Source organism: Mus pahari, chromosome 3 (assembly GCF_900095145.1).
Source record: "Mus pahari chromosome 3, PAHARI_EIJ_v1.1, whole genome shotgun sequence".
NCBI lineage: Eukaryota > Metazoa > Chordata > Mammalia > Rodentia > Muridae > Mus > Mus pahari.
Window position 1 is genome coordinate 123,093,004 of NC_034592.1, and position 18,907 is coordinate 123,111,910.

General features: G+C 38.7%; 1 protein-coding gene across 1 annotated transcript in view; it reads right to left on the reverse strand.

The window, feature by feature from the left end:
* Positions 1-18,907, reverse strand: part of Sel1l2 (SEL1L2 adaptor subunit of ERAD E3 ligase) — a 138,337-nt gene that overhangs the window by 101,820 nt on the left and 17,610 nt on the right. Inside the window, exon 2 of the mRNA XM_021194096.1 lies at positions 365-420. Within this exon, the coding sequence (XP_021049755.1) occupies positions 365-420 (56 nt within the window). The remainder of the gene's footprint in view (positions 1-364; positions 421-18,907) is intronic.

Below are 18,907 nucleotides of genomic sequence, written 5' to 3' on the forward strand. Positions count from 1 at the left end.
CCCAAGAATTTCATAAATTCATTGTTTTTAATAGCTGAGTAGTACTCCATTGTGTAAATGTACCACAGTTTCTGTATCCATTCCTCTATTGAGGGACATACAGAAAGCGTCTTAAACCACTCTCTGCCCTGTCTATTTTAATGCTGAGGGCTTCAGGCTAGCCAGAGCTCAGGGAAGCCTCAGCCCAGTGAACAGTCTTCTCTGAAGGAAGGAGAGTTTTCTTTCAAAGTAAAAATGAAACAATGGCTAATTATCTGTTTGGGAAATTCTGAGTGTGCTGACTACACATGCTGAATACACTCTATTAACAGTGTCTGTAACTAAAATTTTCTATTGAGAAAATACAATTTAGCAAAATATTTACCTGTGTGGTGACATTCACTTCTTTTTGTTTTCTGTTATATCTTTCTGCTTCAGTATCTGCAATATATAAAGCGATTCTCTAAAATCTGAAGACATTGAAAACATTTACAAAACTCAGTTTGTAATTAAAAAAACTTTCTCAGAAAGTTAGAACTTGCATTATAATACTTGAGAATACTTTATAGAGTTACTAATAAGGTATTAAAATAAGCCCTACAGTGATATTCTTTTAAAGATGTAACTTGACATCAGAGGCAATCTACTTCAAGCAAATAAATGTTTGGGAACTGAGCTAAGATACAAGGGGTCTACAAATAATCACCAGTTACTGTAGTAGAAAGAACTCTGAGATTTTTTTTTGTTTTGATTTGTTTTAAGTCCAATAACACGCTGCTTGTAAGTTACAGATACAGAGGGTTAGACCCCTGACTAGAGGCTGCCTTTAAGGCAGTGAAGGAGGAGAATTAAAAAAGAGTTTAAAAAAAAAATGATTTCCGAAAAGAGAAATAGAAGGAAAGCTTTGGAAATCCAAAAAAGGCAGCAGAAAGACACAGAAGAGAGCTAGGAGAAACATACTTAAAACAAAATACATGACACAGACAAGCAAGACCAGCTTCAGCTCCGAAGTTCCTTTTGAGGACCCGGAAGCTGTTTCAGAATGGAAGCCTGATAGAGGCCAGGCCTCTCGTCTCAGGCCAGCCAGGCTCTCAGGATCATCAGCTCCAGTAGCCAGTGCAGATGATACAGAAATTTCATTGGTGGAGAGAAAAGTCCTATGTTGTCATGCTATGCCACTTGAGAGCTGCTGATCATGGTCTTTCATTTTTTTCAAATTTTATTTGCATATATTAATTAAACATCATGGTAGGTTTCACTATGACACCTTCATACACACATAAAAAGTATATTTATATACACACATATGTATGAATACACACACACACACGTACACATATATATGAGCACATTCACACGCAACTCTCAACCCTTTCTTGTCCTGCTCAACTCTTCCCCTTCCCACCTGTTCCCTACTAATGCACCACTGTCCCGACTTCTTCCTCTCTCCCACTCTTTCCCCTCCCTCACCTCTCTCTTTCTTCCTCTCCTTCTACCCACTGCTACTCCCCTCCCCTCCCCCCCTTTTCCCCTCCACTCTCTCTCTTCCCTTTTTAATGATATACTGAATTTAATTAGGGTATTTACAGGAATATCATTGATTAAGGAGTTATTTACAAGAGCTCAAATAGTGCTATGCTACTGAAGATGAAGCTCTTTCTTTAACTATATTTCTATCATCACAGAGAGATGGCATCTCATGATCCCCTCTACCCTGTTTTGTGACAGAATGTTGATGGACCCAGTTCTGTGCTGATAATCTCAACTTTTGAGAGCTCAACTCTGATGGCTTTTTTTCAATTTAACTATATCTGCAATTGATCTAAAGCCCACACACACCTAGGAGGGACTTGGTTTTAGTTAATTAAATTGTTTGAAGTTGGGATACCTCTTCTAATCCAGTGATCTTCAATATATTTGAGGTGGGAAGACCCCCTTTAATCTGGACCACACCTTCTGCCAGCAGCCTATACAAAGGATATGGGAGAAGCAGTTTGCTCTCTTTGCCTGCTTGCTCTCCAGGCCAAGTCTACTCCTTCCATAGCACCACAGCCTACTTCTTTGCGATTCTGGTGTATAGTGAAGACCAGCTGAGACAGACAGCCAGTGGACTAAATAACTACTGGATTCTTGGACCTGATGGTAGACAGCCATTGTTAGGCTAGCTGGACCACAGGCTGTAAGCCTTTTAAATTTTTATGTATAAAAAATCATCAGTACTACAAGACCAAGTCATGCTCTGCATCCCCTTAAGAGAGAAACTATTGTTAAAAACTGACATACCTTGAAGATATGAGACCAGAGAATATTCTGGGATGTCTGCTACAGCTTTAGGGAGAGCAAAGCCCAGAAGAGGCACCTTTAGCATACAAGGAGGCAGACAGTAATGGACTAAAGGGTACTTACTGATGGTAAGAGGCTGATTCAGGATGGAAAGTGCACAGAGAAATAGCCCTCCCCTTCGTGGCTGTCATTAGATCAGTTCAACTGGGAATAAATAAAGAGTTCGAGGCCACTGATCTGTTCACCAAGAGAGGTTCATAGAGGTTACCTACAGCAACATTTCAGCATGTTGATTAACACTCAGGAGGCTCTGAAAAGAATGAAGCTGGGCCCTCTGTCTCTGTGCTCCATGCTAAGGATAAGTCCCACACTCAAAGCACTTTGAAGACACTGCCCACCCCCCAACACACTTGTAACCTACTAAAACATCATGCACAAGGCAGCAGGGTAGTCTGGCGAGTCTCAGAAGAGTGAGATAATTTCCCCAGCCCACAGAGTGCAAAGATAAGTGTATCCAGCAGAGGCCCTTGATAAGGACGGTAAACTGCCTCTGTGAAGACAGCTCCAGGGGACAAGGGGACAGCAGGTACTTGTGCAGACTCAGCAAGAGTGGAACTGAGAGACCGGAGCCTGCAGGTTAATTGGCCATCTCTGCTCCATGCATGGAGCCGGCGATCTTCAGTTGTTGAGGGCACAGAAAGAAGGAACTTCAACACCTTCTTGTTTTCCCCACTTTCTTTCACTTTTTTTTCTGTGCTCTATCCCCCATATCATACATTTAGCAAGATTTTTAACTGGTTTGTATTTAATTTTATTTGCATTTATCATTTATCCTCATATATTTATCTAATTTTGTTAAAGCACTTTTCATTTGGGGAAAATGCTTTTTCTTTGTTCCTTTTTTGCTCTCGCAATTTCCTCTTCCTGGCTACATTTAGCCCCAGGATGCTCAAAGTGGAATTATTAGCACCTTTACTCACTAAACCATCTTGCCAACCCTCACACTTTTCCATTTTGTACATTCATTGTACACAGTACTGTGTCATGTAGGAGCATTTTCATACAAGTGCATATTATACATTGAGTGTATCCCTTCCCTACACTCCCACCTTCCCCTTTCTCTCCTCACTCACGCCCTTTGGTCCCATTATTCCCTTAGACAATATTGCTTCTACTTACCTGTCATATATACATAGACACATGATTTTTGTGTGTTTAAGTCTAGGAACCACAGGTTAAAGGAAGCAATATTTATCTTTCTACAACTATCTTAATTCACTTAATATGATTACCTTCAGACATATATTTCTCTAAAAACAATATTCACTCTCTTTTACAGCTGAAAAAACTTTAAAAGTGTGTGCACGAGATCTTGAGCATGTACTTGCACACACACACACACACACACACACACACACACATGCTCACACTTTCTTACCCACTCCCTGCTGTTGGACATCTAGTTTGGCTCTTTGATGTGACCGTGGTGACTAGTGAAGTAAACAGTAACACTGGGACATGAGAACTTGGAGACTGGTGTGTGGCTGGGTCATATGGAAAAAGGGTTGTTTTTCAGGTTTTTTGTTTAGTTTTGTTTTGCTTTTAGAAACTGCCATGCTGACACCTGTAGTGGTGGACTAGTTCCCAGTAGTGTATAACAGTTTGATTTTGTCCATATCCTTGATGTATCTGTTTTGTTGTTTTGAGACTGTCTATGTCTGATTGTTCTGGGCATCACTAAGTAAACCAGGATAGGGAAGAACTCACAGAGACCCGCCTGCCTCGGTTCCTTGCGTGTACCTCCAAGTCGGGGTGCGATTGTTTTCTTAATGATTAAAATTCAGATCTAGGTGAGAGGAGTTCTCAACTTAAAATTGTATTACAAAGAATAGGTTTCCTTATGATTTGTTGGCATATATTTATCTTTGATTGATCCTCCACTCCTTACCTCTCTGCCCCACTTCTTTGCACCCAGTTCTTGTTTATAGACTTCTTCCCTAAATAAGCTGCCCTTCACTTTCATGTCACGTGTGTTCTATTACCCTCCTTCCCACTGCCCTCCATTAGAGCCTCTTCTTCTCCCTGTAAACCCTTTTGTACTTTTATCGCCTCTATGCACATCCATCCCCATATGAATACACATATATAAAAATTAGAAGCTAGGATCTGCATATGAGAAAAATATTCAGTGTCTGGCTTTCTGTGCCTGGGCCAATTCACTCAGTATAATATTTCTACTTTCATATGTTTCCTGAAAATTTAATTTTTCTTTATGACTGAATAAAATTCCATTTTATATATAAATGTGATATATATATATATACATATATACACTATGTATCACATTTATATTTTACATGAATCTTTTATGAACACCTAATCTGTTCCACTTTCTTAACAGCAATAAACAAGGATGTATAAGCATCTCAAAGGAAGAATATAGAATTATTTGGTTATAAGCTTAGAAAGGGTATAGTTGGGTCACATAGTAGTTTTATTTTTATATTTTTATTTTTTCGATATCCCTCTCCCACTGACTTCTATAATGTCTGCACCATTTTACTGTGAATAAGGATTCCCCACTCCTCCCCATATTTTTGCCAGCATTTGTTGTTATTCTGACTGAAGTGAGGTGAAATCTCAAAGTAGCTTAGTTTATTTTTTTTCCTGAAAGCTAAGGATAATTAAGGATACTGAACTCACTCTCTCTCTTTTTCATATGATCACTGACCATTTGTATTTTATCTTTTTAAGAACTGTCTGAACATTTTATTAGCCTTTTAATTGATTGAGTTGTCCTTAGATTTTTGTGCTCTTTGTATATTCTAGATATTAATTCTCTGCCAGAGGCATAGGCAGCAACAATTTTCCCATTCTGCAGGCTGTATCTTCACTTGATTTATTTCCCTTGGAGCCCTTTATCTTATGGGTCCCAATTACCTATTGTTGGCCTTCTTTTAGTGACTAGAGTCTATTCAGAAAATCTTTCCTGACCATGGCCACACCACCCTGACCATGTCTGATCTTGGAAGCTAAGTGGGGTTAGAACTGGTTTGTGGAACAGAGTCCTATTCCTATAACTTGAGTGTTTCTCTGTTATGTTCATAGAGTTTCAGGTCTTAATTTAAGGTCCTTCAGCCATTTGCAGTAAACTTTAATAGAGATATTGGTTATTCTCTCTTTGGTACAATTTTGGCTGTAGGTCTGTTATATACAACGTTTGTTATGTTGATACATGTTTCTTTGATTCCTAGTTTCTTCAGGGCTTTGTCATGGGGAGATGTTGGATTTTGTCAAAGGCCTTTTCAGCTTTTATTGATATGATCACATGTTATATTACATATACTGATTTTCATGTATTGAGCCATTCTTGCAGCTATGGGATGAAGTTAAGGTGATGTTGATGAATGAATCTTTTGACATGTGTTTGCACGTATTTTGTGGAGAACTTTTGCATCTATGTTCATTAGGGAGATTTAGTTATGTATTTTTGTGTATCTTTATTTGGTTTTTGTATCAGGGTAATATTAACTGTAGAAAGTTCAATCTTTCTGGTATATATGAAAAATATAGAATTATGTATATTAAGTTAGTTATATGTTCCTTTGTCATTTATTTTTTAGTTTTACTCTATTATTATCAAAGAATATAATACATTATTTTGATTTTCTTATACTTAAGCCTTAGTTTGTATCCTAAAATAGGAACTATTGTAGAGAAATTTTCCTCTGTAGATTTTTCTTAGGCCCATTTAATTGATGATAAAATTTAATTAAAAATTTCTCTTTATTTTTTGTGAACAAGATTTGTCAACAAGAACCAGGCATCTTTGTTGTTGTTGTTGTTCTGCTTGTTTGTTTAGTTGGTTTTTTTGAGACAGGGTTTCTCTGTGTAGCCCTGGCTGTCCTAGAACTGCTCTGTAGACCTGGCTGGCCACAAACTCAAAGATTTTTTTGCCTCTGACTCCCATGCGCTGGGACTAAAGTTGGTCACCATTGCCAGGTGAGTATCAAGTACTTAAATCATCTATTATTATTGTGCTGAGACAAATCCTTGTCTTTCTATACAGTAGTTGTGGTGGTTTGAATATGCTTGGCCCATGGGAAGTGGCACTGTTAGGTGGTGTGGCCTTGTTGGGATAGGCGTGGCCTTTTTTTGGAGGAAGTGTGTCACTGTGTAGGCAGGCTTTGTGATCTCTTATTGCTCAAGCTCTGCCCAGTGTGGAACAGGCCCTCCTTCTAACTGCCTGAGGAAAACAGACTCCTTCAGTCTGCCTTTGATTCAATATGTAGAAATTTCAGCTCCTTTTCCAGCTCTGTATCTGCTGCAGGCTGCCATCCTTATGACAATGGACTGAACCTCTGAAATTGTAAGCCAGCTCCAATTAAATGTTTTTCTTTGTAAAAGATTCCTGGGTCGGGAGAATGTGGGAATCTCACTCAGAGGGGGAAACTAAATAGTCAGGTGGATGGTGAAAGAGGGAACTGGATAAGGGAGGAGCTGAGGAGGTGAAAAGTTATAGCAAGCAGATTTGAGGAGAGGGGCAGAGAAAGCCTGGAAGTGAGAATGAAAATCGATGGGGATATGGGGAGGTGGGGAGCATCTCTGGTGACTATCTGGAGGTCTGGGATGGGAGAGAATACAGGAAGTCTACAGGGCTGACTCTAGCTTAAATTCCTACCAGAGGGGGATATAGAGACTGACATGGCCACCTCCTGCAGCCAGGGTGGTTTCCAGAGGAGGGAGGGGGACATTAATCCACCCACAGAACCTTCAACTGATAATTTGGCTTGCCTACAAGATGCACAGGGATAAAGATGGAGCAGAGACTGAGGGAACAGCCAACTGATGACTGTCCCAACTTGAGACCCATCCCATGTAAGAGAGCCAACCCCTGACACTGACTGATATTCTACTATGCTTGCAAACAGGAACCTAGCATAACTGTCTCCTAAGAGGCTTCATCCAGTATCAGATGGAGGCTGGTGCAGAGACCCACAACCAAACATCAGGCAGAGTCCAGGATATCTTGTGTGTCTTGTGGAAGAGTGGGGGATAGAACTGAGCAAGTTGGAGGGGTCAAAGACACCACAAGAAGACACACAGAGTCAACTAACCTGGCACAATGGGGGCTTGTAGAACCTGGGCTACCAACTAGGGAGCATTCAGGAGCTGGGCCTAGACCCCCTTACACATATGTAGCAAATGTGCAGCTTTGTGTTTATGTGGTCCCCTAATAAATGGAACAGGGGCTATCTTGGTCTCTTTTCCCTGTCATTGGAACCTCTTTCTCTCTACTTGAACTGGATGGATGGCCTTGAGAATGTGCCTAGACCTGCTGGGACTAGATGCCCCCAGGGGTCGAGGGGGACTCCCAAGAAGGGCTTCCCTTCCCTGAGGAGAAGGGTTGAGTGCCATATGGAGGGATTAGTAAGGGTGGGACTGGGAAGAGAGGAGGAAGGGGCTGTGATCAGGATGTAAAGTGAATAATAATAATAATAATAATAATAATAATAATAATAATAATAATGATAAAAGAGTTGCCTTGGTCATGGTATCTCTTCAAAGCAATGGAAAACCTAACTAAGACAAGTAGTGTTTATTCATGAAATGGAGTGCAGAAGATTTGGTAGGTATATATTTAGAATTGTAATATCCTTTTTAACAGATTGTCCTTTCATCAGTAGGAAGTAATTTTACCTATTTTTTTCTGAATAATTTTGTTTGAAGTCCACTTTTTCAGTAGAACAACAATACCTGTTTGTTTTCTAGTTCCATTTAATTAGAATGCTTTTTTCTATCCTTCATTCTAAGGTTGCATCTGTCTTTGATGATGAAGGGCATTTCTTGGAGGCAACATGTTTTTATATCCACTATTAGGGAATTGAGGCTATATTTAGATTTATTATTTATTGTTTATACTTTATTATTTAGAATTAGTTAAAATAGGATATATTACATGCTTATAGTATATATTAGTATATTATATATACTTACATATATAAATTTTTAGAATTGTTATTGAAAAGTGTATATTAATTCCTGTCATTACAATTTTATAGTGGTTGGTAGTTTCATAGTCTTCATTTTTCTAACTACTGTCCTAGAACAGTTTATTTTTTACCTGTAGCCTTATGGATATATTTATTTTTATTGTCATCTAAAATTTTTTTTCAAGAATATTTTGTAGAGTTGGCTTGGTTATGAATTCCTTTAGCCTACTTTTTCATGCAAAGTATTCCTTTCTTTTATTGTGACAGATAGTTTTTCTGGGTATAGTAGTCAGGGATGACACATCATTCTAATCCCTTCAAGTATTTAAAGTTTCTGCTGGGAAATCAGTTATTATAATGGCCTTACTTCTGTATGTGGTACTTCTCTCAGCATAGAAAGCATAATCAGAGATAGTGTGATGGCAAATTCTATGTCAACTTGACACAATCTGGAGACATTGGAGAGAATAAAGCCTCTACTGAGAAAGCACTTCCATTAGATTGAACTTTAGACAGGCATGTATGGTATTTTCTTAAGTAGAGGTTGATGAGAGAGGGCCTAGCCCATTGTGGATGTGGACACCTCTGATCAAATAGTCCTGGGTTCTATAACAAAGAAGGCTAAGCAAGCCATGGGGAGCAAGCTGCACTTCTCCCTGGCCTCTGCCTCGGTTCCTGCTCTGCTTGAGTTCCTGTCCTGACTTCCCTTGATGATGAACAATGCTGTGGAAGTGTGAGATAAATCAACTGCTTCCTCCTCAGTTGCTTTGTTCCTGCTCTTTCCTCTCAGCACTAGAAACCCTAACTAAGACAGAGCTTTGTGACAAATGGTTCTGGAAAAAACTGGATTTCCACATGTAAATGAATGAAATACAATCCATATTTTATCTTGCACAAAAGCAATTCAAAATGATCAAATACCTTACAATAAGACCTAAAACTCTGGAATTTCTAGAGGAAACATGGGTTAAAACATTACTTTTTTTGTTTTTTGTTTTTAGGGTTTTTTGGTTTTTTTTTTTTTGTTGTTGTTGTTTTTTCAAGACAGGGATTCTCTGTATAGCCCTGGCTGTCCTGGAACTCACTTTGTAGACCAGGCTGGCCTCAAACCCAGAAATCCTCCTGCTTCTGCCTCCTGAGTGCTGGGATTAAAGGTATGCACCACCACGCCCAGCAGGTTAAAATATTTCAAATTGTAGGCTTAAGAAAGGATTTCTGGACCAAGAATCTAACAGAAAACATCACAAGAATTCTTGTCTACTAGATTTCCAAGACAGCTAAGTTACTTAATCATACTCTAAAAGAAAAAAAAGAAAAGAAAAAGAAAACAAGAAAAAAATCTTTATCTAGTATAAGCATTAGACAGGATATATAAAAAAATTTCAGAAATCAAGCTAATAAAAATCCACATAACAATGAACAAATGTGCTAATGATCTGAATAAACAATTCTCAAAATAAAAAAATACAAAGAGCCAATAAATATGTGAAAGTATGTTCAATATACTTATCCAGAGAGGTCCTTAATTTATGAACATTTCTTTGACGTTCTATCTTACCCCAGCCACAACGACTATCATCAAGAAAATAAACAACAAGGACTGCCAGCAAGGAAGTAGAGAAAGCAGAACCCATACTGACTGCTGAAGGGATTGTAGACTGAGAGACTCAGTATAGAGATTCTTAACAAACAAAGAAAACAAAACTGATCATAGAACTCTCTTTGTGTGTACAAATGTGTGTGTGTGTGTGTGCATGCATGTGTGTAAGCCATGAAGCTAGAATGAGGAACAAGAGAAGGAAAGAAGCTGAAGAAATACACACAGTAAGAGAGCAGAAGGGACTAACTATGGGATGAAAGGGAACCAATCAGAAGAGAGGAAGGCAGTGAGAAGGGACAGGTGAGGACAACCCGTAATGATGACTTACATGTCTGAAGTGAGTGATGAAACTCACTAACCAAAAACATTAATAAAAGTAACAAGTTACAGACATACAGCGAATACACTCATTTGATATAATATAGTGCTGAGTTAAACTCTACTGTGCAAGTGCAAATTCTCCAAAAGCAAGGAACTTCAATTAGCTTACTTTATAATAAAAATTTTAGCCAGAAAAACAATTAAGCTGGAAGCATTAAAAGGGGGCAAGAGGAGAGTACAAGTAAATTTTCTAATATGTCATTATTAAATCATTGTTTCCAAATGTCATATTAATTTTTTGATCATTAACAATCCACTTATTTCTGAGTTGGATTTTAATTAAAATGTATTTATGTAAATAAATTGTATCTAGCATTAAAATATAGAAACACACACACACACACACACATATTTTGGAAGACTAGGTCTTGCTATTTAATCTCAGTTCCCTTATTCATTTTTCCCTAGTGCTACAATGCCATGTTTATGTGGCCACACAAGGTTTTAAGTTTTAAATTCTTCTTTGTTTTGAATTGTTGTCCTTGGGCTTGAACCTGGGACTCCATACATGCTTGTTAAGCAGTCTACCAATCAGCTCCATCTCCAGTCTTAAATTTTATATTCTCGTAGGCTAGCTGTATGTCAGAGAGGTACTAAAGTGATGTCATTAAACAGCATGAGATGATCTGAGAAATGCAAGCTAGTATTGATTACTCTAGGATTTTAAATTTCAAAAAATAATTTTTAATGAATTCTCAAATCATTTTCTGACAAATTTGTACATAGGACTTGTACATAAATCATATATATATTATGTCATATTAATTGATACACTACTTACTTTTTCGTCGTACTCGACATTTATTGACCTCTAAAGTTAGAAAAACAAGTCTTTGGAAATCAGACACACGGTTGTAAGTCTAATCTGTCAGCTTTGGTACACTGTTATGAATGAATGAAAAAGTCCAATTGCTTTAATGTGATACACTGTAAAACTGATCATACATATATGAGATTGTTGGCAAAGGCCTGGGCCCCATCTACTTGGGAGGCTCAAGTGGAGGACTGAATGTTTTAAAGCCAACTTGGGAAAATTAGTGAGAACTTGTCTCAATTAAAAGCAAAGAGGGATGAGGATGTAGCTCACTGGTAGAACATTCACCTAGCATGTATAAGGCCCTGGAGTCAGTTCCCAGTACTAAAAACACAGATGAAGAGGAAACCAAAACCAAAACCCCATGCTTTGTGAAGTTAAACACACATGCGTGTGGTGATATACTCACATTCTAGACACGTAAGAATTTGACTTCGGACAAATATTGGTAGTCAAATTTTTTATATTTACAAAAGTCACAAGACTCTTAAAGCAGGTCATAAATTTTCTTATGTTATTTCTAGGTTTGCATTGATTGGTCCAATGTGTATTATCCTTTTTGTCACTGATGAACTTTACCTGTGTTGCGGGAAATATTAAAAAAGATAGAACCTGCTCATTCCCGAGCTTGTGCCTCTATCCTGGCGGCTTGGCCAGCCATGCACTGGAGGGCAATGGCCGACTTGTTTTTATCTTGTGGAGATTCTGACTCTGAATTCCACAATCTGTTCACCCAGTTCGCTAGGCTCCCACTGGCCAGTCGCTACTATGCCAGCCCCGTGCTTCAAATCCCCCATGGCCTTTGTGGAGCACCTCAGGCAAAACCACTTGGGCACCTTATCTTTCTCTCTTGAACCCAGACGAGCCATGGCATGAAGGAAAATGCAATACAAACTTAGTTCAGAAACAACTGTAACTCAATCTCTGGGCGCAACAAAACCTAATCTTTTAAGTCTTATTAAAATCTGATTCCTCTGGTGGCGACTCCTTGCAGAGCTGCCATGATACTGGGAAACTCTAGCAGCTACATCTTATTCCTCTGAGGTCCCCGTTCCAAAAAGGACCTAACTCTCTCCTGTTTCCTCTCTTCCCCCGCCAACCTGGAAGTCCTGCCTACTTGCCCAGTGATTGGCTCCTTTATTCATTAGGGGATTGGTTCACAAGAAGCCACCTGAGTAAGTGACTCATTCCTCATTCCAGGCAGTCTCTCCTGGGAGACCAAGCAGCACAGAGCCATCCACAACTACCCGTTTTTCTCCAATAGAAGCAAATCTATTAAAATTAGTTAATTATTTTTGACTGCCACATAATTTTGTATTTATGAGGTAAGATATTGTTTTGATCCTGGTGGCAAACTCGTAGTCACATGTTCTGTTTATTTTGTGAGAGAGACTATATAAAACTAGCCACCAGTTGTTTGATATTTATCCCCTTGAAGTAACCGGCAAATTCCAAACTGAAATTTAACCTTTACATAACGACAGACACATTAACAAACATACCGTTTTAAAGACTCTACATAGTTTGTAAAATTATGTACATTTGAATTGCTCCTTAGATCCTTAGGGAGTAAAATAAATAGTTAGAATGAAAATATTCCGAATAAAATTTCTTTATTGAAAGTTTGTGGTTAATGGAGGCCAAGAACACTTTGCAAGTCAAAAATGGCGTCATTGTCCCTCACCCTGCCTTGAAATTTAGCAAGTCCTCATTTTGTGCTGTTTTCCTTAGTTTTCTATGATAATCAAATGGCCTAACGATTATATTTTGCACAATATTTTATATTGGAGCATAACAAAGTTCAGCTTTATGATATATATAAGGAATTTAAGATGGGAGGTAGACAGAGTTGACAGCTTTTGTAGAGGGCCTGAGTCAGTTCCCTGCACTCACACAGTGGCTCGCAAACATCTCTAGTGTCAGCTCTAGGGGACCTGGTGCCCTCTTTTGATCTCCACAGGTACTGAGCATGCATATAATGCAGATACATACAGGCAGATAAAATTCTCATATATGTAAAATAAATATACTTTTAAATAAGAACAAGAAAAAAGAATACATATAAATTAATAGTTTAAAAAGCCTATGGGAAATAAAACTTTCTTAGAGGCCTCATAGTTTTAGGCATTAATGTTTTGCTTATTACTAGTCATCTTTCAATGACTGCTTTTTTTCTCCAAATCACTTAGTATAATTATATTTGTGTATTAGAAATGATACACTGTGACTTGATATTATAGTAACAGTAAATGCCTAGTAATTTTTAAACTCCATTATTACAGCTGGAGAAAAATGTGAGGAGAAGCCATGTGGTTTGCTAAATTCCCATTGTCATTTTCTTCAAAGTACATGGGATATAATTAGACCTAGTATGACAGAATGTAGAGACGCAGAATACAAAGTACAAAGTGTCATATGTGCTGGAGACAGAGGACAAAATTATGGATATTAAATGGCATAAAGTTTATATTATACCCTGGGCCACAGAATCAAACTGTCAGTGACAAGAGTAACATGAAAATTACAGTGCTAAAGTCAGTTATCAAGGGAAGGATAAGTGTAGCTAAGAGAATTAGTGGAGTGGGAGGAGGTGGGGAGTATAGCTCAAGGGATTAACTCTTCAGTAACTTAAGAGAAGAAAAGCAATCAGACATTATCTGCAGAACTAGAAATTTACTAAACTATGTTTCAATTTTCCTCCCAGGCTTTTAGATTCTCACCTAAGAAAATGAAATCTTGATTGGCTATCAGAGAAAACATTCCGTTGGAAGGCAGACTGGTTGTTTTATACCTAGCAAGAAGCCATGGCTAGATCTAGCCTAGTCAGCATTGCTAGATGCTGGTGGCAACTGTGTCATCATTTTTCTTTTTTTCATGAATGACACTGCCACCAACTGCAACTGTTTGGGAGGAACACAGTCTGCTGGGAGCGGGAAGAAAATACTTGAAGTTTTACTAATATGGGGCTTTAATTTTTAAAATTCTGTTTTAAAGATCTATTTTGTACAACACATAATACAGTAGGTCAGCAATTTACCATGATTATGTGTATGTACCTTCAAAAGTTTGGTGTAAAGTTAGCCTTGGAAGGTAAATAAACATCACTCACCTCTAGAACAAAAATATCAACAAAAATATGCCAGATTCTTTGCATGTTTTATCTCTAATATGGATAGCAATCGAGTAAAGGGGTAAACAGGAGATATTTGTGTTCATGTGTTATCATAATGCTAAGTGGAGTAACCAACTCTCCTAGGCCAATGCCAGAATGAGATCCTATTAAAGTCTGACTCTAGACATTCCCATTTTTCTATTCTTCTGTGGTTTCAAGCTACCAAGGGATCCATACTGGATTGCCTTTAATTGGGGGATGTTGTAAAGCAGCCTTCCCTTCAGCCTCACAGCCATAGAATGGAATCATGACTTGACAGTGAAAATTTAAAGGTGTGCCCAGTCCTTGAGCTAACTCCACTCTGTTTTCTTTTGTTTCATTTTCTTCCTTCTGACTTCCCTGGATTTTTTTTCTTTTCTACATTAACCTTAGATCCCAAGACAACAATCATAATTAGTAAATACCTAAAGACAAAGGACTGAAACAATCTCCCCAAGAAACCTTGGCACCAACATAGTTGTCCAAGGTAGATCCCTAGATAAGAGACCTTGCCTTCAACTTAGTTGCTGAAGTAGATCCCTAGATACTAGCCAGACACAAGGTTAAACAGAGCCCTATAATCCTAGGCTACTTCAACGGAAACCTTCAATCCTTGCCTTTGAAGTCAGACTTCAACCTATTTCCCTGATGGGGGCATGTTATTGACAACATTCTTTCCTACAGTCACCACCAACTGTCTTTCCATTTCTGAGATGTGTTGCTGAGCCTGGTCTATTGGGACTCCCCTGAGTTTGGGTTTTCCCTTCAGCTCCAGTAACAAGGCCAGTTGAAAATAATAACAAAGCCACTCCCTTAGTCTAGAGTTTTATAGGGAGAAACAAATCTCTGATGTCTCCCTTCACCAGGATTTGGGTTGTTAGTGCAGCAACTGCAAACTGAAACAACGATTTCTTCAGTTTAGGAAGATCCTGAACTCGCAGTTCTCAGAAGCTAAGGTATACCAATACATAATACCAAAATAAATCACATAGAACATATTAGCAGCATTGACAAAAGGACTTGAGGAAAATAGTATCCAAAAGTGTTTCTTATATTTCTTTACAGAGTTCATTCCCATGAGAAACTCAACATACACAATCTCCTAGTTCCACCATTTATTTGCCTAATATAAACTCACATTTTCCCTCCTGATATTGTCTGAATCTAACCTCTCTATCTTACTTCACTTCTAAGATCTATTTTTCATAGATCCCCCTCCTTGGTAGCCAATAACTTGGTTTTCTTATCCTTCACACTTATTTCTTATTCATCATTCTTACTGCTTATGTCATGTCTCTCACTCTAGCTCTGCCCAGCCTTTTAAAGCAAATTTGATCAAGACCTCTAGATGATAACATTTGCTGAACCTCTTCTTGGTATTTCGTCTAGGGATTCATCAAAATGTTACCTCACTTGCATATCGTGCTCCAAATTTACACACTGTCATCAAATGGCTGCCTTATGTTCTGAATCTTCACCACCTATTTATTTTTATTGTGATCTCTTAGATGGACCTTCCTTTGAGACACTCTGACTGCTGACCCTTTCTCATTGACCCCCTTATCAGGTGTAACAAGCTGGAGTAGTTGGTACCCCCAAACCTCTAACATCACTTAGGGAGTTCTTTGAGGTGTAGAAGAATGGGGAGGGACTAAGACAGACAGATGGGAAGAGGGACCATGACTAGGTAGTAAAGATGTCAGCATTCTCTTCTCCAAGATAGTCAGCAACCTAGTGGCCAGCATGTCTGGCTTCTTCTTCACCCCCTTGACCAGCTTCAAACAAAGTCCTAGAGGGGCTTTTTCTCTCTCCCACCAGTAGGATTCCCTTGCTGATCGACCCTAAGAGTTCATGGCCAGATGAGGGCATATTTATGCAGGAATTATGGACCAGTCAGCCATTCTATCTTTTTTCGAACTGAACAACCCTAAGTTAAGGAAGGAAGACCTTTCAAAGACTTAAAAACTTGAGCACTCCAGGAAAGATTGGTGTTGGAGGTTGGCCTGGTGCAGCTATGTATTCAAGTGCTAAATACTGGCCTCCAAAACCTGATTTCAGTCTACACAAGCACATTCTCATGTATACTAAATGATATAAAATTTCCTCTCCAGTCTTCTCTGACTGGTTAAATAAAAATGGCTACAGCCAATTATTGGGGAGAATAGAGGCAGACAGGGCTTTAATTACTGGGCTGGGGGGGGGTGTCACAGGTAGAAACCATGATGAAGGGGAGAGAGAGAACAGGAGGTCTCCATTAGATGGGATGGACCAGGAGCATGTGGCCCCTGAGGACAGACTGATGGAACAGAAAGAGCCCTGGTGAGACTCAAAGAGCAAGTAACTTGGGAAACATAGCTAGGAAATAGTCTAGTGTAGAAAAAATAGTTTAGGGGTAATCATCCAGTAATTATGCTAAGGCTGATTAAATAAATCCAAAGTACTCTGACTCAATCATTGGGAGACAGGGCAGACCAAGTCATTATAAGAACTAATAGAGTTATTAAATACCCAGCAACAACATACTGGATTTTTCAGGCTCCCAAGTTCTTCCACTACTTTCCAGAGAAAGAGAGAGAGAGTTCTCTGTGTGCTTGGTGTGTGTGTGTGTGTGTGTGTGTGTGTGTGTGTGTGTGTGCGCGTGTACTTCCTCACCACTAATTAAAGCCTGTCTTCACTAGGTGAGTCTCGGCAGGGAGACAAGTGAACAGGAGCTGTGTGAGAGTGCAGAGAAACTCCCCACAAAGGGATATTTATTTTGTGGTGGTGGGAATTCGGCTTTCTGAGGCAAGTGGAATGTAAATCAGCCTCTTTTCATTTTGTGCCTGTGTTCATATGATAGCTGCCTCACCGATTTAGTTGGTGATTGATCTAATTTTATTCTAATTTACACGTACCCTCAGAATAATTTCCTCTCCACAGACACACATACTCTTAAAAAGCCATTAAGTCCTTATGGTATAAAAATGAAATCGCTCAGTTGACCTCCAGTTTCCTTCATAATCGAGTTTAACCCCATATTCATAGCTCCCTTTAAATCCAAATAATCCCTACCTCATTAGCTACCGGTTATACCTTTGGAAATTTTCTTCTTCCATTCATATAACCTCCACATTTTCTATTGAAACTGGACTAAAATTATTGAAAATTTCACCCCAAAAGCCACATGTCTATGCCTTTTTTATGCATTTGATTTGCCAGCCACTTAACTTTAGATAGCTCCAAAAACGATGCTTAGAAAGGGCTCTCCATAACTCCTCACATGTCTGTATACACGTGGGTAAGTTTTTAAAAATGCTTTGAGCCTCATTTCCTATCAGCTTGGAGCACCTGCCTTTCCTTTAAATTGTATGTCCACTCCTTAAAGAACACAGACAGGGTAGCATGGGGCAGAATCCAAGTGTGGAAGTGTTTGCCGAAGGCAAGTATTGAATTCAAGGCAGCAAAATCAATATCAGTTCTCTTCTCCTTTCCCAATGTCCCGTCTTAAAAAAACAAAAACAAAAACAAAACACACAAAACAAACAAACAAACAAACAAACAAAAAACCCTGTGCTGAAGATATTACTAGGCCAACGAGGCAAGTGGTCTGCCACTGAGGTAGGTATACATGCCCAGCCTCCAGAAGACATGTCTTGTATCTGTGGGTCTGCATCTGCTTCCCACTGACTTACAATGAAGAAGATTCACTTTGTAAGCAGGAGAAGCAGCCACAGCCCAAGACTTTACCTTCTCCTCAGCTTTTAACTCTGACCACTGCTGCCTCCACCTTTCCCTTCAAGCCTCTTGCCTCAGTAACTTCTGTTGTTACCAGAGTTCTGGTTACAGTCCTTCACTTCCCTTCTCCATGGCTTGGACTTGCTCCTCCTCTAGCAGAATTTCACAAGACTCTGTCTTCTTTCTGATAGGAGGATACTGTCATCTTCCTGTCCAGCCCAGGAGTGAGATTCTTCTCAACATCTTGTTCTCTGACTCTGCGGCTCACGTTGCCAGTACCTTTCCTCTTCCCCAGATCTCTTGCAGAATTAAACGATACTTATTTTCAGCCTTCAGACATGACTACATTCTCTAGATGCTCATCACGATGGCACACTAGCACCAGTTTCTACACCTTGTATGTTGCTCATGCGAGGGGCAGCTCTTCTGGTCCTCTCTCTACAGGAGTGATTTATAATAATGACACCCACATAACTAGACCAGACTTTGAAGTAACGAAGGAATACAAAAATGGAGATTAAAGAAATTGAAACTTGTAATAAAAGGACTGTGATAATGAAAATGCTCATACCATAATAACTTAGCTGAAGGGCAAATGCATTTAACGTAGTAACTATAGACTCGATAAAGGACTACTAGTGGAGTTACATGAATTAGTATGGTAATTTGCTCGGTGTTTCAAAAATTGTCTACAATTTCATGTTGATATTTGAGAAAGAAAGTTTTTTTTTTAACTTTTTCTCCTCCACTACTTTCTTCAAGAACAAAAAAATGACAAAAATTCCATAAAATAAAGTTACTGTGGGAATAAGTTAGCAGTGAGTGAATAGTGCTTTTATTTATTTTGATTCATATACATTTTAATTGGATAGAAAAGACTAAATAATTCCTTTAGCACTGCTGAAGATTTTCCTTCCAGAAGTCTCATTGTACATGCCAGCAAAAAAAAAAAAAAAAAAAAAAAACAGCAAACCTGCAAAAAGTACTTGGAT